Source organism: Rhamphochromis longiceps, linkage group LG12 (genome assembly GCF_057381845.1).
Source record: "Rhamphochromis longiceps isolate RC_006_pf linkage group LG12, R_longiceps_female_GT1.1, whole genome shotgun sequence".
Taxonomy (NCBI): Eukaryota; Metazoa; Chordata; class Actinopteri; order Cichliformes; family Cichlidae; genus Rhamphochromis; species Rhamphochromis longiceps.
Genome location: NC_140568.1, coordinates 39,867,773 through 39,891,600, shown reverse-complemented (window position 1 = coordinate 39,891,600; position 23,828 = coordinate 39,867,773). Strand labels below are relative to the sequence as shown.

Here is a 23,828-nt window from a genome sequence, read left to right as displayed (position 1 = left end):
GAAAGAAAACCTCCCAAAACAAAACAAGACAAAAAAAAAACCCCAATTAAAATAAAGACTCACTTTACAATCAAATCTCAGTCTGACAGATTTTGATATCAGAGGTTTTGGCGTCTCCTGCATTTCCAACACTGAAATATGGGAAGAGTTTCTCAGTGAAAGTGTCTCTGTGAGTGTAGATGTGAGTCATGTCTTCAGGGTCATAGAAGGACACCTCCCCCCTGTCATAGTCCAGCTGGACTCTGATCCTCTGGAGACTCTTCTTCACTGTCACAGTCTGACCAACACAATTAGTGTATTTTCCACTGCGATAAACTAAACACCAGATTCCATATTTTGGTGAAACAAAACGCTCATTTTTGTCAACTGACTCTTTAATTAAACCCACAATCCATTCAGGATGGTCTCCCACCTCCACATCCCAGCTGTGTTTCCCTGAGCTGAAACCCTCAGATCCAAAAACAGTGGCAGTATAAGTGTTTCTCTCTGGATTATCAGGAAGCTGCTGCTTTGTGTCTCCTTGTCTCACACTGGTCAGATCATCAGACAGATAGAGACAGCAGTTTGCAGTGTTTGGGTCCAGAATGACAGGACTGAAGTGGACCTTCTCCTTCATCTTCTCCCACACTCTGAAGGACAGGTTGCCCAGGTGTTTGGCCACATCTATCAGTGCTCCTGAGACCAGCTGTGGATCTGACACTGAGCTCTGGGCTCTGGCTCTGCTCTGAGTGTCTTTATAACTGCTGAGGAATGGCACGCTGTGTTTCTGCAGCTCTTCTTCAACAGCAGAGATGCTGTCTGACAGAGAGGAGATCTGCTCCTCAATCATCTTCATCTCTCTGCTGATAGTCCTCCCCTTCTGCTCCTCTTCCTCCCTCAGAGCTGCCAGTCTGGACTCCTCTTCCTCTTTCAGGAACTGCTGGAGCTTGTTGAACTCTGCTCTGATCTGCCTCTCTGTGGACAACAGCTGCTTCTTGGAGTGTTGAATCACTTTATTGTATGTTTTCTTCACCTGTTTGTATTTGTTCCTCTTGTCCTGCAGAGACTTTAAGTCAGATTTCAGCTGCTCCTTCAGGTCACTGACTGCTTCTTCTACAGGAACCACTTTGTGACTCTGGTGGAGAGAAAAGTCACACACGGTACACACAACTCTCTGCTCGTCCACACAGAACAGTTTAGGCTCTTCCTCATGTTTACTGCACACCACTGTTAATTTCTTCTCTCTCTTTTCTGTCTCAGATGATCCAGATTTCTGTCTCCCAGCAAATGAATCAGCAAGTTCTTTCAGTGTAAAGTTCACAAATGGATGATCCTTTGAAGATTTTCTTTTACAAATGGGACAGTTTTTGTTTTTAGTTTGTTCCCAGAATTTCTGCAGGCAGCTTGAACAGAAGCTGTGGTTGCAGCTCAGAGACACAGGATCTCTGAAAGTCTCTGAACACACATGGCAGCTCAGGTAATTTTCAAACAGTTTCTCAGCCATTTGATCTTTAAGTAATTTTAACTCACCAAATTAGTGTCTCTCGAACTTTCTGATTAAAATCCTCCAAATGTCTGTTTTTCAGCAGAGATCTGACTCCCTGTAATGGCGTCTCAGCTCAGTTCAGTAGTGTCGGAATTTACTTTCATTCTCATTTTGAATTTTCGTGTCCGCCAGAGGGCGCTGTCTGTGTCATTTAAACAGTTTTCAGTTTGTGCTCTTTAAAACGACACAAAAGCGATAATGTCTTAACCTCTTAATTAAAAACAAAAGAAAAGCTAAACAGAACATAAAAACGACACAAAGAAGATGAAGCTGTGGTGTTTCAGAAGTTCATGTAGCACAAGTCAACGTGTTCTCAGAGTTTTTATCTGCAGTTTGAACTAAAGTTCAAAAGGACAGAAACTTAGATTAATCACAAGGTTTAGATTGTCAACCTACCAGAGTCCTGCTCTCACACTCAAAAAAAAGAAGAAAAATTCTTGACCCTCATGAACATGAAGCAATAATTTTGAGTAAAATGCAGCTGAAATACATAAAATTAAAAGTTCATTGTTTCAAATAATACATCATTAAAATATGCTTGTTATAAACTAAATGTATACCAGTGAAGTTTATTTCCTTTGACCAGATTCCATTAAAGATTTCTCTATCATTGTAAACTGACATCCTGTAAGTAGTCAGAGTTCAAGATCACAGGATCTCTGAATGTCTCTGAACACGTCACAGTTTAGGCAAGTTTCTACAGTCATCAAATGTAACATCTTTACAGCTTGTACCTTACAGTCCTTCAAGAAAGCAAAGTTGTTTTAGAGAATTCACATGTTGTAATGGTGTTCTAGTTAATTAATAAACACCAAACACACTACTGTCTGCTTTTACTTCCTGGGCTGTGGCCTCAAACCTGCATAAGCTGTTAAACTTTTAGACTCCAACTTTCAAGTTTGCCTTGAACTGAAATGTGATGAACTGACCAGTGTTAGAGATGTCACCAAAATAATAAATAGAAAACAAATACAAGAATAACAGTGGGCAACAAGAAACCAGAAATGCTAATAAATGGAAATAAACAAACTGATGTAAACTTGTTGATATGACATTAAACTGTGTCAATCACATCCACTTTTTTAAATGAAAAGTAACACTGTAGACCTCTTATAAATGCATTAAATGAATCCATGACAAGACAACTGATACTTTATTTATCCCAGACGTTGTGACATTACTTTGTTACAGCAACCATTCACACACACACACACACACACACACACACACACACACACACACACACACACAAAGTGAAGTGTTCAATAAATCAATACATAATATGACACAATAAGGAGCTTACATCTAAACTGAATACAGGGATTGTGGTGTGAGGTGTAGATTTTCTGTATCCTTGTGGCAGTGAGGATGAAACAGTTGTTGAAGGAAGTGTTTATCTGCAGGTCCAGTAAGAGGTGCAGAGGATGGTCTGGGTCACCACAGCAGCAGTCATTAGGATGGAGGAATCCAAACAGGTTGGTGACTCAGCAATGATGAATTGTGTCATCAAGCACCACTCCCTGTTAAAAAATATTAACATACAATTACTGTTTTTAAGATAAATGCACCTGTGCAGTAACTGCTAGGAAATTAAAGACAAACATATTTATAGGAAACAACTGCAATGCTTTGAAGAGCTTAAAACACGAGAAGTTAAAGGAACTGAACATGTGTTGAAAGAAAAGGCAGAGGGTTTGGAGAACACGTGAAACAAGATTCAGCTGGACAGAAGTTTATTAAAGAGAAATGGGTTCTCCTCCAAGTTTTGTTCAGTAGATTTCACTTACAGATTCTCTCTAGTGATGTGAAGTCTAGCAGGTGTCTGCTCACAAAACTCATTTAACAAATATTTTGATCATTCATTTAAAGAAACAGCAGTGCACTGAAGACATTACTGTTACTAATAGAGTCAGTGTAAACAGATAAGTGCCGAGATAATGCTACAATGCACTGACTAACATGTCTAAGAAACCACAGTATCAATGTTAGGTTGCACAGTAAATGCACAGAGTCACATATAACTGTGTTAGGTCAATGATAATAATTTCATATTCTTCATATAAATGAATTTATGAAACACTGCACTAATTTAGGATTAATAAAAAACATTCAAAAACATGTTTTTTTTATTCTGGAGAGATCACTGCATTACAGGAATGTGTACTTAGTCTTTTCACTAGGCTGATGCTAGTACACTCTTAGAAAGGATGTGTTAAAAATGAAACAAAGAAATTTGTTAATGCAGTAGTAACAATCTTTTTTTGTGAATTTTAACATAGCATGTAAAAAAAAAAAGTGTAAAAATCTTAACAGTTATTTTCAGAATCCAACCAACAACAGGACCTAAAACTAGCAGCTCAGTAATTGGGTACTAGTCTTGTCTTTAGTCCAGGGGTGGGGGGACCTCCAGGCCTCAAGGGTCAGTCTCCTGTAGGTTTTACATGTGCCCTTGATCCATCCCAGCTGATTTATATTGCTAAATTACCTCCTCAGCATGTCTTGAAGTTATACCGAGGCCTGGTAAGGAACTAATCATTAAGGTGTGTTGATCAATGGTGATATCAAAAACCTGCAGGACACTGGCCCTTGAGACCTGGAGTTCATAACCACTGCTTTAGTCAATTAAGAAGTTTCACAGTTTGCTGTTCACACTCAAAAAATTTGAAAACCAAAGAAATCATCATTCAGATGAAATGCGAGAAATATTCAGAAAACATCAATTTACAAGAAACAAGAATATAAAAAGATTTTGATATCAGATGTGCTGGATTTATATTTTATTAATGTCATTTGTATTTATCCATCCATCCATCTTCATCCGCTTTATCCGAGGCTGGGTCGCGGGGGCAGCAGCCCAAGCAAAGAGGCCCAGACCTCCCTCTCCCCAGCCACCTCCTCCAGCTTATCCGGGGGAACACCAAGGCATTCCCAGGCCAGCCGAGAGATATAATCTCTCCAGCGTGTCCTGGGTCTGCCCCGGGGCCTCCTCCCGGTGGGACATGCCTGGAACACCTCACCCAGGAGGCGCCCAGGGGGCATCCTTGTCAGATGCCCGAACCACCTCAGCTGGCTCCTTTCGATGTGGATGGCCGAACTTCTCACCCTATCTCTAAGGGACAGGCCAGCCACCCTTCGGGGGAAGCTAATTTCTGCCGCTTGTATCCGCGATCTCGTTCTTTCGGTCACTACCTGAAGGAAATTGCCATCCCGGGTTTCCTCCGTGGCGTGAGCGATAAGCAGAGTTTTGTCCTTTCCTTCTAAGATTCCTAATTATTTAAAGTAACACTCAGGTATGCCATTCAGCGTGTTAGTACGAGCTCGGGAGCAGCTTGGGAGAACAAGAAAACAGAGACTGCTTTAGGTTGCCCTCCCAATCGACTCAAAGGTTTATTTGATACACAGCAGTTTATATAGAGGAAAAAAAGGTTCGTGTGTCAGCAAGTTCTCAGTTCAAACCAGTACAGACCAAATAAGGAAACGTCTTCCTGCCTTCTGAGCAAAGTATCCCTTGTGTAGTTTATCAGTTCAGCTATAATTTATGATCATCCCAGCAAAATACACAGAATACAGAGTTCTTTCATTAGTGAATTCTGAAACAAACCACCTGGCCTTTAACGAGCCTTTTTCTAAGAGATAAGGAAGGGAGGATGGGAGTAAGGAAGTGGTCTCGTCTCTGTGGTGTTTTCGACCTTGGGGTACCAGCCTGTGAGTCTTACACATTAATTCTTGGGTCAGAGAGAAAGAGAAAAACAACTAGTAGATGGACCTTATTGAGTAACAGTTTTCCTGTATAAAACAATCTTCTGTAAATGCTAACCGTGGTATCAAAATATCATAACAGTTCTCCCCTTTTATCATGAAATGATAACATAGTATAAAGACAGAATGTAATAACATAATATAAAGACAAATCATAAATGTGAAACAAATCATAAATGTAACTAGTCCTTTGAGGAAGCTTAATATCAAAAATTCTGAGAGCGTATACATGGTATCACACAACAGACAATAATCATCGAAAACATGCTGCAACGGTTACAAAGGCTACAATTAGTTCCTTCCATCTTCCAAACGTGTCCTGTAGCCACTTATGTAGCCACTGACCGTGACCTGCATTGGCAATTAGTTCTATCTGCAATGCTTCAAGTTTATTCATAGCTTGTGTGAATGAACCGTTAGGAGCGGTGTTATTGGGAATGAAAGTACAGCATACATCAGCGGTTACTAGACCACAGGTACCGGTCCAATTAACAGGTAGAGCTAATCTAAGGGTATTATTGCACATCCAATAAGCATGTGGGATTGCTCTAGTTAGGCGCGTGACCATGTGTGATTTAACTAACTCCCCCCAGTCAGTATCATTTAATACACCCTCTGGGGGAACAATGATCGATTCTCTGCTCGAACTTGAACTGTGTGTGTGTTCCTCCAGATATGATAAAACTTCAGCCACAGAGACAGCTAGCCATGTCTCATTACAGCGTGCACCTGGGGAGTCAGAGAAGAATGTATAGTTATCCTTTGTATAATCTATGTGTGTGTCTGGGCCAGTTAACTTTAGTCTGCGCAGACATATCATACTAGTATTAAAATGGAGAGGGATCTGTCCTAAGGGCAGTGAGGGTTTTAACCTATTCTTAGGGCGTTTCATTGGGGCGCAGGTCCCTGCGGTGTCATTAGATAACTTCAATAATTCGCCTAATGGAGTCTCAGGGTTAGTTGGTGTGTGTGTGTGTCTAAGTAAGCAGTCGAGAGGGCTCAGAGTCAACTGTAAAGCGTCTTTAAAGAGAGCATTATCTCCGCCGATTTTCTCTAGTCCCTCAGTGAGGGGGAAACCGGATATGGGGTATCCTACTATTACCTGTTCTGGATTAGCCTTTGAACAGACATAACAGTTACTGTTTCCTAAATCACGAGCGGCTGTTCTGGCATTTTCATACCAGGCGTTAGCTCCTGCTCTAGAGGGTGCATAAAATGGTTCATTAGTGGCGTCTATGTTGCTATTTACTGATTTTAGGGAACGTGAGGAGTGCATTAAGTAGGTGTCTTGCAAAATAGAGCATGAGGTATAGTCAGCAAAATATGACCTGCAGAAATGTGAACATGGTTGCAGTTTACAATACAAAATAGCAAAGAGAAATCCTAAGGTTAATGCGATAGATATGATAAATAACCTAAATATATAAGACAATATATAAGAAAAACAGTTCTTCAGTCGTCTCCTGGCCTGGTCCCAGGTTCGAGAGACATTGAATAAGCGTCGTATGATGACAATGGGCATTTTCATTTTCTCCATTATCAGGATGGAATGAGTCTGGCTTTATCAGGTTAGACATCATGTGGTACTTTTGGCTTTCTGTTCCTGCTGGATGTTTGAGTACCTTGTTGTTGTTCTTTCAGACGTTGTGTGTTAATCAGTGATTGCGTGTGTGTATGTAACTTTTGGATCCGGGCGCTGGCTCGCCTGAGATGTCATCTACCCGTGTGTGTTTATTTGCTCTAGTTCCGGGCGCTGGCTCGCCGGAGATGTCGTCTGCTTGATCCGACGCCTGAGATGGTCCGATTGGGCTGGTCTTAACCCTGCTGGCATGAATCCACTGAGGTTGTCCGTCCGTAAGGATGCTGGTTCTTCGTCACTGCCAGTACAGTCTGGGGCTGGAACACGCGCGGCCTCCCAGAGAGTCCTTGGTTTTAGTGGCTTCTCCAACATGCATCTCCTTGTCTCCACTGGTGGAACTGTGGAGGGGAAAGGCTGAGAGAGACAAACTTTCTGATAGTTATTATTCAGTTTTTCTACCAGGTTGTGAACATCAGTGGACAATGCAATATACATCACCTTCTACTAGCGGTGCCCCTCTGGAAGCTGACCATGGTGTTGGAAATAGTCTTATTTCAAATGGAAATAATTTGGTTACTGTAGATTGAGTCATTCTAATCTCACACAGGACTTGAGTAAGTAATTTGACCCAGGTCATTAAAGTTTTAGCACACTTTTGAATTACTTCTAATGTGAATGAAGATCCTCTATCACTGTTAATCTGGTGAGGTATTCCGAATCTGGGTATTATTTCATTGCTCAACTTTTGACAGACTACTTCTGCAGTTTCTTTTGAGGTTGGATAAGCTTCTACTCATTTACTAAATTGATCCACTATTACCAGTAAGTACTTGATGCTTCCTTGCGCTGGCATATGTGTAAAATCAATTTGTAATGTATGAAATGGAAAATCTGGTTGTGGTAAATGCTGATGTTTCGCTTTTGATTTTCCTACATTAGTTCGTGCACATGTTAAACAGGTTGCTAATATGCTTTTTACTGCATGTGATGTTTTCTCAATTACAAATCTTAATTTTATTGCCCCTATTACCCCTCTTTGTCCGACATGACCCACACAGTGAAAATGTCGGGCAAGGACTGGCATCAGGGAATATGGGAGGGCAACCAAACCCTTAAGATTTTGTATAAGCCATCTCTGTCTTCTAAGGTACAGTCATTATTCTCACAATAGGTGTAATCACATGCAGAGGCTTGCTCTTGTATGAATTTTAAATCAACATTTGTGTCTAAATAGTCTGGGAGTGTAACAAGTGGCAGCTGTAGGGGCACAGATAATACTTCCTGCGGAGGTGGGAGCTGTGATGCAGCTGCAGCCTTGGCTGTCACGTCTGCTAAGGCATTACCTGTTGCTTCGTCTGTGTCAGCTGTACTGTGTCCTTTCGTTTTTACAACTGCAACGGCCGATGGTAGCTGTATAGCCTGAAAAAGTCTTTGAACAAAATCAGAATTTAGCAATTTATTTTCCATCAGCAGATCTAAATCCTCTCTGTCTCCACAATGTGCCAAAGTCATGCACAACGCCAAATGCATAGCGGCTGTCTGCGTAAATTGTCATACGCTTATCCAAATGTAGCTCACAGGCGCGTATTAAAGCCATGAGCTCTGCTTTTTGTGCTGAGTGAAATGGTAATGAGTGAGCCTCTAGTATGATGTCAGGCAATGTTACCACTGAATAGCCACAAAGAAATGAGTTGTCACTCGGCCTTGAACAGGACCCGTCCACATAAACCGTGGCTGAGTCTGGGATAGGTGTCTGCTCTAAATCTGGACGTGGTGCTGTGGATTCCTGTATACGTGTCATGCAGTCATGATCGTCAAGCCTGTCTGAGCCATCCTGTCGGTCAGAAGAACACAGCATAGGATCAATAAATGTGCTGGCGAATCAGGTGTGCTGCTCGCTTTTATAGTGAGATTTGCATATGTTGTGTAGTTATGTTTGCTACAATGGTCGTGACCTGGTGATTGGTGTGTAGAATAGTGTCATGTGAGAGTGTGAGCTTCTCGCAGTCCCTTATCATGATAGAGCAAGCTGCTACTGCCCTCAGGCAGGCCGGCATTCCTGAACAATTCAGGCAGCACCTTTGAGTGGCGGAGGTCAGCACTCCCTGTAATGCATTGAAAGAGGCAGTCATTTCTGTGGACCACAGTATTCGAGGAGGCTTGTCTTTTTTACAACAGTCACGCAGAATGTGGTCATGAAAAGAACAGTCTGGTATCCACTGTCTGCAATAGTTCACCATGCCCAGGAAGGACAACATTTCCTTCTGTGTAGTGGGACGAGGGACAGAGGTCACAGCTTTGACCCTGTCTGCAGTCATGGAACGTTTTCCGTGAGACAGTGTGAATCCCAAATATTGAACAGAAGTCTGACAGTACTGCATTTTCTTTGCTGATGCTTTGTGGCCAGTCTTTTGGAGGTGCTGGAGAGGCATGTGTGTAGCAGTTTGACATAGTTTTTCACTTTCAGCACAGAGGAGGAGGTCATCCACATGTGGATCAGGGTGCAGCCCTGGAGGAGTGAAGCACCATTGAGAAAGCAGCAGAGCTGTCTATCATGCCTTGGGGCAAACGAGTCCAAGTGTACTGCTTATTTCTATGTGTGAATGCAAATAACGGCTGTGTGTCTTACTGAGAAAAAGGAGCGGAGCATAAATCCACCACGGTGAAATGTGTATGCAATGCATGTCAATATGCTGTGAACATCTGAAACGAGAGGTGGCAGAGGAATGTTGACTGCATTAATTTGCCTTAAGTCTTGTATGAAACGCCATACGCCAGGTTTGTTAGGCTTTGGCACAGGATTGACAGGAGTGTGGGCTTTATTACTCCTGTAGTCAATAAATCTCCTATCATGACATCTAGGGCTGCGGCTTTTTCCGTGGAAATGGGATGCTGCTTGACATATACTGCTTGTTGTGTTTTAATAGGTGTACGTGATAAAGTGTACAGTCAATAAATCCTATATCATTCTCACTTTTTGACCACAATGTCATATTCTGGTATTCAGCTGGCAACGTAAGTGCAGAAATAGTACAGTCGATAGGGTAGGTTAGATCTGTGACGACATGGTGTAGTTATGTCATAACCTATGTCTGAGTTATGTGACAAAATCACTGTTTGACCTTCACTTGTGTGAGCAGTTATCATGTTGTTGAACAGTGTGAGAGAAACAAAAGTGTGGCTCCCAGTCATGGGATTACCTGTTAGTGGCGTCTGTACACGTTTTTTTGGCACAGTGTGTGACATAGAGTACCGGACAAAAAGGATGTTGAGTTCATTCTCTGCTGAGGGTCCAGCTGACACAGAGGATGTTCCTTCTCCATCATGTCGGTACATAGGGCAGAGAAAACATAAGCTGTTATCAGTGTCAGCAAACATTTCACACTTTGTGTTAAATTAAATACACAAATTCATTTTTGCTCTGGGTGTCTGCGGCTGCTGGAAAACTGAGCTAAATTTGCACCTCTAGCTTGTCCAACAGTGCATAAAGAGTTTTATGAATACTAGGATAGATTCATCAGGCTTCTGTTTACACATAGTTACTGCATTTAAGTCAATTTTGTCTCTGGACATTGTTAGCAGGAATTTCTTTAGATTCTTAAAGAAATCGGTGATTTTGTCATTATTTACCCACAAAAACTCTGCAGTTGTGGATGCTTTATCATGCTTTGGGTCTAATTCACCTATCTCTCTTATGAGTTGTGACTCGGTTACTCCAGGAATGCATTGCATGCAAGACTAGCTTTTCCCGCAGTAGATTTATTTTCTTTGCTAGAGCCTGCACTAGTTTTATTTGATGTTAAAGTATCTACGCCTGGTTCCGGTCCTTTTGTCCATAGCGGTAACATTTGATGCATCACGTCGCGGCATTCTGTCATATATTTTCTACAGGACTTTTTAAGCAGACTACTTTTCTTATCACAAATGATATTCAACATTTCTACTGACCTGTTTTCTGGCGATAATCGTTCGGGATAAGGCTCCGGAAATAAATTAGAATGCATTGAACTTCTTAAGTTGTAAACAAAGTCAGTCACATAAGCACTCCCGCATGTTCTGGATACGTGATCATGGACGTCTTCACCGATTCGCGGACGTAGGTTACACGTAACTGGAAATGGGAGTCGTACTGAGCTGTTGTTTGAGACTTTAAATTTAATTTTTGTTGGTTTTACAGGTAATTTTGATTTTTTATCGGACCTGTCTGTGGTCTTTGAATAATTCTGACTCATGTTCAGTGATTTCCAGAGGGGTTTACACGCTAGGAGGATTTATGTTAGTATTTTCGCTGCGGCACAGCTGAGGTCACTTTAAATTTATTGCTAGCAATTTTTTGTTTGTGTGAGCAACTCTCACTTAGCGAGCAACTTCTCGCTTAACGAGCAACTTCTCGTAAAACAACAGGCAACTTCCTGTGTCTTTCTGCTTTTAATTTACTGCTTTTAACCCTTGTATGGTAATCGGGTCTGTGAGACCCGTTTTCAGTTTTCTTTCGTTTTTTTTTTTTTTTTTAACAAAATTAAATTTAATTATTTACTAGCTTTCTGTGAGTGAGCAACTTCTCACTTTTTAACGTACGTTTCAAGATAACAGGCAACTTCCTGTGTCACTCTTTGGTGAGCAACTTCTCACTTAACGAGAAGTATTTAAGACAACAGGCAACTTCCTGTGTCACTCTTTGGTGAGCAACTTCTCACTTAACGAGAAGTATTTAAGACAACAGGCAACTTCCTGTGTCACTCTTTCTGAGTGAGCAACTTAAACAAAATTAAAATATTCAAGACAACAGGCAACTTCCTGTGTCCACCAACACCACACAAGGGTTAATTTACTTTATTCGGGGACTGAGGAAGTCAGTCAGTGTATCTCTCTGGATCACTAAGTGAAACTTCGTCAGCATATCCCGTTTTTTTATGGATCGATCACTGAGAGAGGTATAATAGGTCTTTATATAAATATGAAAGACGCATATTTACCTTCTGTCAGTCATCCCACTTCTGACACCAAAATTGAAGGAAATTGCCATCCCGGGTTTCCTCCGTGGCGTGAGCGATAAGCAGAGTTTTGTCCTTTCCTTCTAAGATTCCTAATTATTTAAAGTAACACTCAGGTATGCCATTCAGCGTGTTAGTACGAGCTCGGGAGCAGCTTGGGAGAACAAGAAAACAGAGACTGCTTTAGGTTGCCCTCCCAATCGACTCAAAGGTTTATTTGATACACAGCAGTTTATATAGAGGAAAAAAAGGTTCGTGTGTCAGCAAGTTCTCAGTTCAAACCAGTACAGACCAAATAAGGAAACGTCTTCCTGCCTTCTGAGCAAAGTATCCCTTGTGTAGTTTATCAGTTCAGCTATAATTTATGATCATCCCAGCAAAATACACAGAATACAGAGTTCTTTCATTAGTGAATTCTGAAACAAACCACCTGGCCTTTAACGAGCCTTTTTCTAAGAGATAAGGAAGGGAGGATGGGAGTAAGGAAGTGGTCTCGTCTCTGTGGTGTTTTCGACCTTGGGGTACCAGCCTGTGAGTCTTACACATTAATTCTTGGGTCAGAGAGAAAGAGAAAAACAACTAGTAGATGGACCTTATTGAGTAACAGTTTTCCTGTATAAAACAATCTTCTGTAAATGCTAACCGTGGTATCAAAATATCATAACACTACCCACAGCTCGTGGCCATAGGTGAGGGTAGGGACGTAGATCAACCGGTAAATTGAAAGCTTCGCTTTTACACTCAGCTCCCTCTTCACCACGATGGACCGGTACAGCGTCTGCATTACTGCAGCTGCAGCCCCAATCCATCTGTCGATCTCCGGCTCCCTTCTCCCATCACTTGCGAACAAGATCCCGAGATACTTGAACTCCTCCACTTGGGGCAGGAACTCATCCCCGACCCAGAGTGGGCACTCCACCCTTTCATTTGTATTTAGAGGCATATAATCATTTATGCTTAGAAGTATATAGTTGATTGCATATTGAAAGAATGTCTCATCCTAGGAGGTCTGTAACAACTCTGTGTAGCATGAAGAGGGGAGTTCGTTCACTGCTCTTCAGAGTGTTCTGGTATAGATCACACACCTCCTAGGATCATGAGAGAGGTCGTATCTTCTCTTGCTGATATAGGGTATAGCAAACACCAGTGATGGGAATGATGGCGTTACAAGTAACGGCGTTACTAATGGCATTACTTTTTTCAGTAACTAATTACTATTCCTATCCAGTTGTTCAGTGATGACGCGACGAATCCTACTTCCGGGTCTAAAGTAGTCTGTGTTTAATATGGCTTTTGTGTTGTTAACATGTTTAATGTTATGTATTTTCTTCTATTTGATCTCAAAAAGCTCCTAAAACAGTCAGTGATCACTGTTGACCTCCCTCGGCTTTTATTACCGCTAATCATTTATTTAAGCTCAGTTTTTAAAACCTTACGATGTAACTACAGCCCAGCCCATGCAGCAGTATATGAATGACTAACCTCGTATTGTGGATGGATTATCTCAGTTGTTCTCCTGGCTGAAGTTTGGTCCTTTTACAGCATCCTGCCATGCGATTACATTTGTTCCTGACCACCGAGAACACTCACATTAACTTTTATCGAGTGGAAAAAAAGTTAGCTTGTTTATATTATGCTAACATAGCTGTGTCGCTAGCGGTCACGTAGCACATCATTATATACCAGCTAGCCCAACTTCAGTAACCCTACAAACGTCACTGCTGTTTAGTTTTCTGTCTTCATTTATGCTGGAAGTGATAGCAGAGCTGTACGTTTTAATTTGTTTCCAAAACCCCGCAGTCAGGACATGCTATATTGTATTTAGATAGAAGCTAGCGAGCTAACTCCCTGCTAACTTCTAACTCCGTTAAATGTCATAAATTCCGTTTTCATGGATGCCTGGATGTTAAACTCAATTGTTACACCTGGTAGAGCAGAACGCTGATCATTTTATTAAAGATGAAAGACTTTAGACAGTTTTTCAACTCTCAGTAATCCCATAGTGATCGTTTGATATATGGACCTGCAGCGGAGTTTAGACCCAGACACGGCTAGTGACGTCAGACTGAACAACCGGATTGTTACAACGGTATTACAGTTACTAACGAGAAAATTTATGTGGCATCTTATTGAATGCAGAACAGCTGATTGTTCTGTAAATAGTTTGAAATTGTTATTTAAAAAATCAAGGTAAAAAGTAAATGGATGCAAATAAATGGTTTATATGGATGCATGGTTATTTGTTTGCAAACTTTGCAAAACTTGTGCATGAGATTTTAAAATTGACAATTTATATTTGCATTTAAAGTTATGAATTATGATTCATTAAACATGTTTGTGGTTGTTACAGTAAAAATATAACTTTTTCTAGTGGATTTTATGTTTTTTGTCTGATTTTAGATCAATTGTGTTAATACAGTATGTCAAAATGAAAACATAACTGTAAATTCAGACACATGAGGTTGTGCTGAAAAGGATGATACCAAACAAGGCAAAGTAAATAGTTTTTAAAGATAAAATGTTGAGGAAAAATCAAAAGTAGTTAAAAATGGGCAATTATACCCTGGACACCAGTGGGTTAAACGTTTTTTTAAAGTAACGCAATAGTTACTTTTCAACTATTAATTACTTTTAGAATATTGTAACTCAGTTACTTTTTTGAAGAAGTAACTATAATTAACTACATTTTCAAAGTAACTTGCCCAACACGCAAACACACGTATATCTGTTTGAGTGTAAGAGCCCTTTGTCTATGTGAACTGCTAGACTCCTGGCACCAGCTTTGGGGAGTCTTCTCAGGGACACACACACACACACACACACACACACACACACACACACACAGAGAGAGAGACAAGGTATTCTTTGTATACATGTACTGTATACTTGTGTAATACGTTAATGAACCTATGCATATTCATGTAACCACAATAAAAGGAGTGCTGCAGGGAACCTGGCTGAGTGTCTGATGGAGGTCAAGTGGGTGGAACGACACTTAGCTCCAGTTGGGTCTCCCTCAAATCTTGCTTTGCTGTGCAGTAGAATTGTCTCGTTCCAGCGGTGGGGTTGTGCTAGACAGACCCATTAAAATGTTTTTGCATTTCCTGCCTTTCCGACACCAAAATATGGGAACAATTTCTCAGTGAAAGTGTCTCTGTGAGTGTAGATGTGAGTCATGTCTTCAGGGTCATAGAAAGACACCTCCCCCCTGTCATAGTCCAGCTGGACTCTGATCCTCTGGAGACTCTTCTTCACTGTCACAGTCTGACCAGCACCATTAGTGTATTTTCCACTGTGACAAACTAAACACCTGATTCCATATTTTGGTGAAGCAAAACACTTTCCCTTTCTGTCAACTGACTCTTTAACTAAACCCACAAGCCAGCCAGGATGGTCTCCCACCTCCACCTCCCAGATGTGTTTCCCTGAGCTGAAGCCCTCAGAGCCAAAGATAAAGGCATACTCAGTGTTTCTCTCTGGATTATCAGGAAGCTGCTGCCATGTGTCTCCACATCTCACACTGGTCAGATCATCAGACAGATAGAGCCAGCGGTTTGCAGTGTTTGGGTCCAGAATGACAGGACTGAAGTGGACCTTCTCCTTCATCTTCTCCCACACTCTGAAGGACAGGTTGCCCAGGTGTTTGGCCACATCTATCAGTGCTCCTGAGACCAGCTGTGGATCTGACACTGAGCTCTGGGCTCTGGCTCTGCTCTGAGTGTCTTTATAACTGCTGAGGAATGGCACGCTGTGCTTCTGCAGCTCTTCTTCAACAGCAGAGATGCTGCCTGACAGAGAGGAGATCTGCTCCTCAATCATCTTCATCTCTCTGCTGATAGTCCTCCCCTTCTGCTCCTCTTCCTCCCTCAGAGCTGCCAGTCTGGACTCCTCTTCCTCTTTCAGGAACTGCTGGAGCTTGTTGAACTCTGCTCTGATCTGCCTCTCTGTGGACAACAGCTGCTTCTTCATGTGTTCCCTCATTTCATTGTATGTTTTCTCCACTTGTTTGTATTTGTTCCTCTTGTCCTGCAGAGACTTTAAGTCAGATTTCAGCTGCTCCTTCAGGTCACTGACTGCTTCTTCTACAGGAACCACTTTGTGACTCTGGTGGAGAGAAAACTCACACACAGGACACACAGCTCTGTCTTCATCCTCACAGAATAGTTTATATCCTTCTTGATGTATGTTGCAAACCACCGCCACTTCTTTTTCTTTTTCTGTCAGAATTTCTGCAGGCAGCTTGAACAGAAGCTGTGGCTGCAGCTCAGAGACACAGGATCTCTGAAAGTCTCTGAACACACATGGCAGCTCAGGTAATTTTAAATAACTTTTTCATCCATTTGATCTTCCCTCTTCACCAAATTCCTGTTGAATTGTCTGTTCTTCATAGTCGTATTTTTCAGCAGGAGATCTCACACCTTGCAGTGGAATTTAAAGTCTGTTTGACAGTGTGGAAATGTTTTCATTCATGACTGTTAAAAACAAGTCAACCAGCAGATGGTGTTGTCGTAATACAATCTTAGAAGATCTTGGCAGTTTTGTTTCCATACAGAAAGAAAATAAAAGAAGAAAATTATATGTTGAGCTCTCAGGATTTGCTTTTACTTAAATAAAGTATAAAAATAACAGAAAGAAGGAGAAATCTGAGTTGTTTTAGTCTGCTGAGGAGGATTTCAACTGACAGATACTAAACCAGTTTTACAACATTTTTGTTTTTCAGCAACTGCCACAGGAAACACTTTCCCAGCATGACCTTAACAACAACATCAACATGCATAAAAAATAAAGAAATCTTTTCACATTTTTTATCAAATCCAAATCAAGACTGAACCAAAAGACAAAGTGTAAAATGTTAAAAAAAAAGAGCAGTCATGTTTTAATCAAGGTGATACAAAAGTCAGAAACAGACACATTGTTACAAAATGCCTATCCCAGCTGTCATATCAAGACAGTCTAGTCTGCCCCAGGGCCAACACAAGGAGACAAATGACCGTTTTCACCCACATTCACACCCACGGCCATTTTGAAATCATCAGTTAACTGTGGGAGTAGTTGGTGGAAACCCAGGCAAACAAAAAGCCAGTTGCTGGATTCAAACTCAGGACTTTCTTGCTTCTTGCCACCACGCTACCATATTCAGACACAGTACAAGGTTTTAATGAATATATCTGCAATATTTTCTGAGATTAGTCTTGATTTTTTTGTTTTACTTGTGAACTAAGGTTACTGAAGCAAATCATATTACATATGAAAAAGTGTCATAGAGTGAAACTAAATTGTGTTATAATACAGTTTTTCAAGTTCCTGGGTACCACCGTCTCCCAGGAGGTGAAGTGGGAGACCAAGATCTTAAAAAGATCCAACAAAGGATGTACTTCCTGAGACAAGTGGGGAAGTACAGTCTTCCACATGAGCTGCTGATCCAGTTCTACACTGCAGTCACTGAGTCTGTCCTGTGCTCTTCCATCACAGTCTGGTATGGTGCAGCCACTAAACAGGACAGGAGCAGACTGCAGCGGACTGTACGGGCAGCTGAAAAAATCATCGGCGCCCCCTGCCCTCCACCCAGGACCTGCACCTCTCAAGAACCAGGAAACACGCAGGGAAAATCATCACAGACCCCTCACACCCTGGACACAGACTTTTTGACCTGCTGCCCTCTGACAGACGGTATAGAAGCCTGCAGACCAGGACCACCCGACACAGGAACATATTCTTTCCCCTCGAAGTGTGAAGTGGTGCTGGTTTCAGTCATTGTGCAAATTTACTGTTTATAAGATTGAGGAAACCTGCAGTCAGCTGAGACTGAACATGTCACTTGGATGAGTGACAAAATGTTTCTCCCACTGAAAACGCTTCATCCAGATGAACAGAATCAACTCTTGGAGTTGTATGAACAAAGCTGCAGAGATGTCAGATGAAGGTCCAACTTTATAATATTGGTGGGGGTTTTTTTTGTATATTATATTTACTCCCAAGATGGAGACAAAGTTCATATTATCAAAGGTTTTTTAAACATTTTATTTCCAGTTTCTCAAATTTTTAAATGTAAATAATTAAATGCTGTTAAGAAATATACTCTAAAACACTTCTTCAGTAAAGAGTCAGAGAAGAGAAACACACAGAACTTCTTGCTAGCAAGGGCAGCCTCCAGAACTGAGACTCGCGCTGAGAAACTGCCCCGGTCTTTATTTATACTTCAGTGGGTGCTTGTGTGTGTGTGTGTGTGGGGGGGGGGGGGGGGGGGAATAAAAGGTGTGGCCCCATAAACAATTTCCCTTAACCTGCTGGTCTGGAAAATCCAACAGTTCATCTATATGTAAAAAAGCACTTAGACTAAAACTGACATAGCTACGTTAATCCTACCATAAAACAATAAAACAAGGTACGTCCTCTTCCCATGCTCCCAGGATGTGGGGGTGGACGCTAAAAGACCTTAGAATGTTACAGGACCCCTAGGATGAGACATTCTTTCAATATGTCACCAACTATATACTTCTAAACACAAATAATTACATGCAGTATTCTACCATATGCAAACTTATATCATTAAAATATTATACTGACTACTAAGTACAATTTCCTATTGACAAATGCTTTCACTTAATAGGTAAAACAGAACATTAAGACTGAACCAAGTTCATCTGTAATTATTTTAAATAGACAAATAAAACATCATTTTCTTGTATTTCCATAAACTCTGGGTCTAAATAAATCATTTGTCAGGAGTTATTCAGGAATGTTGAGTTACTATAATTGTCAGAGAAAGATGATGAGTGATTAATTAAAACCAATAAAACTTAATTTATTATTTTTGCCAACTGAATCTGTTTTAAACCCTGCTGCCAAAACTTGATATCAAGTCAGACTGAGATTTCATTATAAGGTGAACATTTTCTTATGAGGGAAAGTTGCAGTGGCAAAGCTTTATTGTAAATCTTTGGTTTTTTTTAACTTTCTTATTATTGGCAAACATATTGTCTATGGCTGATTAATATTTTACTCATCAGCATCAGCAGTGAAGTTTTGTTTATTGTTATAGTTATTTTTCCTGAAAATCAGCTCTCAGGCATTTAACCCAGCATTTAGTGTTATTTAATCTAAACACGTTCATCACAGAAATTATAATATTGGTGCTTTATTCATACATTATATTTACTCATAAGATGGAAACAAAGGTCATACTTTTGTTTACGGAAAATGTTTTTTAAACATTTTATTTCCAGTTTCTCACATTTTTAAATGTAAATCACAAATGTTGGAAATAACTTCACTTAACAGGTAAAACAGAACATTAAGACTGAGCCGAGTTCATCTGTAGTTCAATGCAAGTTTAAACACATTCATCACAGAAATCTCTACCTTTATTGTTGTTTTTAAATTAAATTGATTTCTTAGAATAAAAGAACATTTGATTCTTGGGATTTCTTCAATACTCTTGTTGTACTGAAACTGTTTTCTTGAATCAGTTGTAGCACTGATGTCACTGTAAAACAGATTTATAAGATAATGGACCTGTTCTGGGGTCACAGGAGTGATGGAGCAAAGCACAGTGAAGAAACCTTGAAAAAAAGCTGCCATCTTTAATAAAACAGGAACACATAAACACAATCAGTTGATGTTAAATAGGTCACACTTATCTTTCCTTTTGTTCCAAATCTGACAGCTCAGTTGTTGATTTAAACTTTAGTTTTTGATATAAGAATCAGAAACCTTCAGTCTCAGAATTTACTTCTTTAAAAGACTTTAAAAGAATTAAAGATCAGTCTGTTCTGTGCAGGACTAATGAAGCCAATTTAGTGTTATGTGCTCATTTAACTTGTGCTCATTATTAGTCACTCTGACTAGTTTCTGTCTTGCATGAGCAATCAAATGTGATCAAAACACTTTTTGGTGTGTTGAGCCTTTAATGCAGAGTTCCTGTAGAGAAATCCAGTTTGGCTCAAAACAAGAAAATAATATCACTCAATATTATTAAAGTCTGAATAATCACACTTACATTCAGGTCAGTCTGATCAGCTCAAATCCAGAGTCCTGCTTTGAAAAAGCAAATTGTCTCTTTATGATCAACTCAAACCGATGCTTGAAGTGAACTGAGACGGAGTCAGATCTTTGCTGAAAAACACACATTTGGAGGATTTTAATCAGAAAGTTGAAGAGACACTAATTTGGTGAGTTAAAAATACTTAAAGATCTGCACGGCCGTTTGATGAATATTTATTAGTTTCATTTGTCTTCTGGAATGCTTCTGGTTGTTTGTTGGTGTGATCTGCTCCTGTTCCCTCGCTTCCCTGCGTTCAAGTTGGAGGGAGTGTGTTTGTGTTTGTGTTTGTGTGTGTGCTGTGGTATGTTGGTTTTTGTTGCCACACCTGGGATTAAAAACTCACCTGTTGCCGATCTGCCTGTCAATGAGCCCGACTTAAGAGAGCAGTGGAGCGGCAGTTGGCGTGGGATTGTTATACTAGGAACACAGTTAGTTGTCCAGCTCATATGATCGTTGTTTCTGTTATCTCCTGTGAACTGGTTTAAGTGTTTTTGTCAGCTGGTGGATAAGACTACTCACTGTGATATCTCTCGTTTCTAGGTCAAATGCGGAAACATGTGGAGGGAGCAGTACACTGTGGACAAAGGCACCAAGGAGGACAAAACTTCACCACATATCAAGGAGAGGAATCACAGCCTGGGAATGACTATGACAGGGGGGAGGTGTCCTTCTATCACCCTGAAGACATGACTCACATCTACACTCACAGAGACACTTTCACTGAGAAACTCTTCCCATATTTCAGTATTGGAAAGGCAGGAGACGCCAAAACCTCTGATATCAAAATCTGTCAGACTGAGATTTGATTGTAAAGTGATTCTTTATTTTAACTGTTTTTTCAGTACAGCAGCAGGGTTAATTTTAGGGAAATTATTAATCACACTGTCTAACTTCATTATCAGGTTTTATTTCATTTTGTTGATCTAGTGGAACTATTAGCAATTCAATGAAACCAAAGCAACTTTTTCATGTGAAAATCTTGTGACCCACTCGAGTTTCTGTAAGAAACTTTTACATTTTTTTCTTGTTTCTTTTAAATTAATATTTTCAGAATATTTCTCATGTTGTTCATGTAAATATTTTTGATAGTTTTAAAATCTGAATGATGATTTCTTTGCTTTTCAAAGTTGTTGAGTGTGAACAGCAAACTGTGACACTTCTTAAAAGAAGGATTCATGATTAAACATCAGCAAGAGTCAACTTTACAACTACAAGATTTAAATGTCCTGATTATCAGCATCTTGTTTTCAGTTAAATAACATTTTATAGTAACATGTCTACTTTAACGTTTTCCAAATTCAAAGAAATGACTTCTAAGTTGTGACGCTGTCTCATCAGTGTAACTACACTTGATTGATTTCATTAAAAATGTTCTTTCTTGTGTTGTTTTTAACCTTAATCAGAAGCTGACATCTCTCACAGTTTGAAAGATTTCTGGATCTTCTCATGTTTCATAATTAGGTTTTAATTTGATTTTCAAACTTCACTCTCAGTCTCAGTGTTTCAATGAATCACCTACCTTTGATTTGTGTCTCATCAGCAGGTTAAAAATGTTTAAACAGATAAAATTACAATATGTTTACTTCAGCAGCATCTTCATTTCAGTTGATTATTGAAAATCATTAAATGTCTCTGTGAAGTGAAATAAATCAAATTCAGTGATTCTGTTGTTGTTGTGTTTGACTGTAAATCAGCTTTCAGACACATTCAGTCATTGGTTCAGATTTATTTAACATGAAACTTCACTTTGATTGTTGTGTAAACATTTACTGACTCCTTAGAATAAATGATCATTTACTTCTGTTGGTTTGTAAATACAAACATTCACATGTAACCTCAGCTCTCTTAAACTGCATATCAGAGAAGACTTGTGCAGTTTGCTTTGATGGAGTCACTGATTCCCACTTTGGTCTGATCCTCACAGAAATCAAATGCAAATGTTGATAAAGTTTACATTCTCACACCTGTATGTTTATAAACTCTATGTTGTTTAAGAGTAAAAATAAAATTCAGACGTATCCTACAGAAATATTTACACACCGACAGCTGAAAATAGTTTGTATGAACAAAACTGCAGAGATGTCAGCTGAAGGTCAGATTTTATAATATTTCTTTAAAAACATTTAACGCCTAAACAGGACTGCAAAATATATTTTCCTGACATGCTGCCATGTATGTTGTTGTGAGACTTTCGGAGATCCTGTGTCTCTGACATGCCATCATAGCTTCTGTTTAAGCTGCATGCGAAGATTCAGGGAACAAGCTAAAAACAAATTCTGCCCCACTAGCAGCAGGCAGCCACCTCTGATAGTTTGATCTTCTGATGTTTTATAATAAGGCTTTAATTTTATTTTTTACACTTCACTCTGAGTTTCAGTGTTTCAGTGAATCAAAAGTTATTATAACTCTCATTTCTATTTTATTTTTAGCTAACATGTTAGAATATTGATCACAGAACTGTTCAGCAAGTTGCCTCTGTAACGTGAAACAAAAATCAATTTAGGTGATTTTGTGTTGTTGTGGTCCACACTGCACAGAGACAAGCATAAAACACGAGTAGTTTATGGAACAACTTTAGTATTTGACAGGAGAAGTTCACCTTTTGTTCCACCATTCCTGCCTACTGTACACAGTACATGAAAACTTATTAGAGCAACTTAGAGGTTTCTGTTTGCCTCATCCGGGGTCACAGAGATCCACTAGCAGACACATTTGAAAGGAATAGAAAAATAGGATAAATAAATAAAAACAGTAAGACCAGGGTAAATGACACAGAGGCTTCAATAAGAAGCCAAAACAGTAAGTGCAGATTAAGTGCTGTAACTGGCTATTTATTAAAAACATTACTAAAACTGTATGAAAAATGGGAAAAACATGAGAAGACATATCTGACAACTGCAGGAAGCCAACCAACCCCACTAAACAAACATGTAAACACATTCTATCACCAGACAAAGTGAGTGAATTCCCAGCATGCCAATAGAATCAAAACATTTCAGAGAATAAAACTATGAATCACTAAGTAAAACAATATATCAGTACAGAAACAATAAAACATTACAATATCTAAAACAACTAATAATAAGTCCAACATTTTGTTGGTCACTTCAAACTACATGAGGAACCCAGCACAGTCAAAGGAAATGGCTACAGGTAGTTTTCACCTATTTATCCACTTGTGCTCTACTTGGTTATTCTTCTGTCTGGAGTGGCTTTGCTACAATCTGGCCCATGACGTCCCAGGCACTATGAAACACTGGGAGGGAGCATGACTTGATTTATGCAGGGGACAATGGATCTGAATTGGTGATTTTCTGTTTTCCTTTAATAACATTGTCTGCTCTGCTAGGCCTTTCCCAGCATGTTGTGAGGTGATTCCAAAATTCCAAAAATTAAAAAATTAAATCTGAAACTGAGATTTCTCTTTAATGTTCAGAAAAAAATGTTGTTGCTTAATAATGATCTCATCCTGCCAATGGACAGCACAACCTTCATGCACACTACTTATAATTTCACCAAACACTGACTCCTGATGTACTGCAATAAAACCTGATCATGTGGACGCAACTGTGAACAGTTTTGTTCCTGCAAAAACCACAAGATGGAGACAAAGTTGATATTTTCTCAACACAATCAGAATCAGAATTGCGTTTATTGAACAAGTATATGCTCAAACACATACAAGGAATTTGTTTCCGGTAGATGGTGTCTCTACCGGATCACAATAATATGTAAATGACTCAATACACACACACATCTATTGCAGTCTAGCAGTGTGAAGCAGTGTGAGACTTAGGAGGGAGATGGTGAGGGGAAAGAACATGCTCCTGTGTCGGGTGGTCCTGGTCTGCAGGCTTCTATACCGTCTACAAGAGGGCAGCAGGTCAAAAAGTCTGTGTCCAGGGTGTGAGGGGTCTGTGATGATTT

The 23,828-nt window shown here is 39.9% G+C and overlaps 1 protein-coding gene, 1 long non-coding RNA gene and 1 pseudogene across 2 annotated transcripts; all 3 read right to left on the bottom strand.

Moving 5' to 3' along the window:
- Positions 1-70: 70 nt before the first annotated feature.
- On the bottom strand, positions 71-1,483 carry LOC146657936 (E3 ubiquitin-protein ligase TRIM35-like). The gene has a single exon (XM_085426323.1). It carries the CDS (start codon positions 1,481-1,483, stop codon positions 71-73), a length of 1,413 nt encoding a protein of 470 aa, XP_085282449.1.
- Positions 1,484-5,194: 3,711 nt separating this feature from the next.
- Positions 5,195-12,517, bottom strand: LOC146657935 (uncharacterized). Its single transcript, XR_014914133.1, has 2 exons — positions 10,812-12,517; positions 5,195-10,177 (listed from the first exon to the last, which is right to left on the bottom strand). It is a non-coding gene; the product is annotated as an uncharacterized LOC146657935 (long non-coding RNA).
- A 2,424-nt stretch (positions 12,518-14,941) lies between these two features.
- Positions 14,942-16,197, bottom strand: LOC146657934 (nuclear factor 7, brain-like; annotated as a pseudogene).
- Between the last annotated feature and the right edge of the window lie 7,631 nt (positions 16,198-23,828).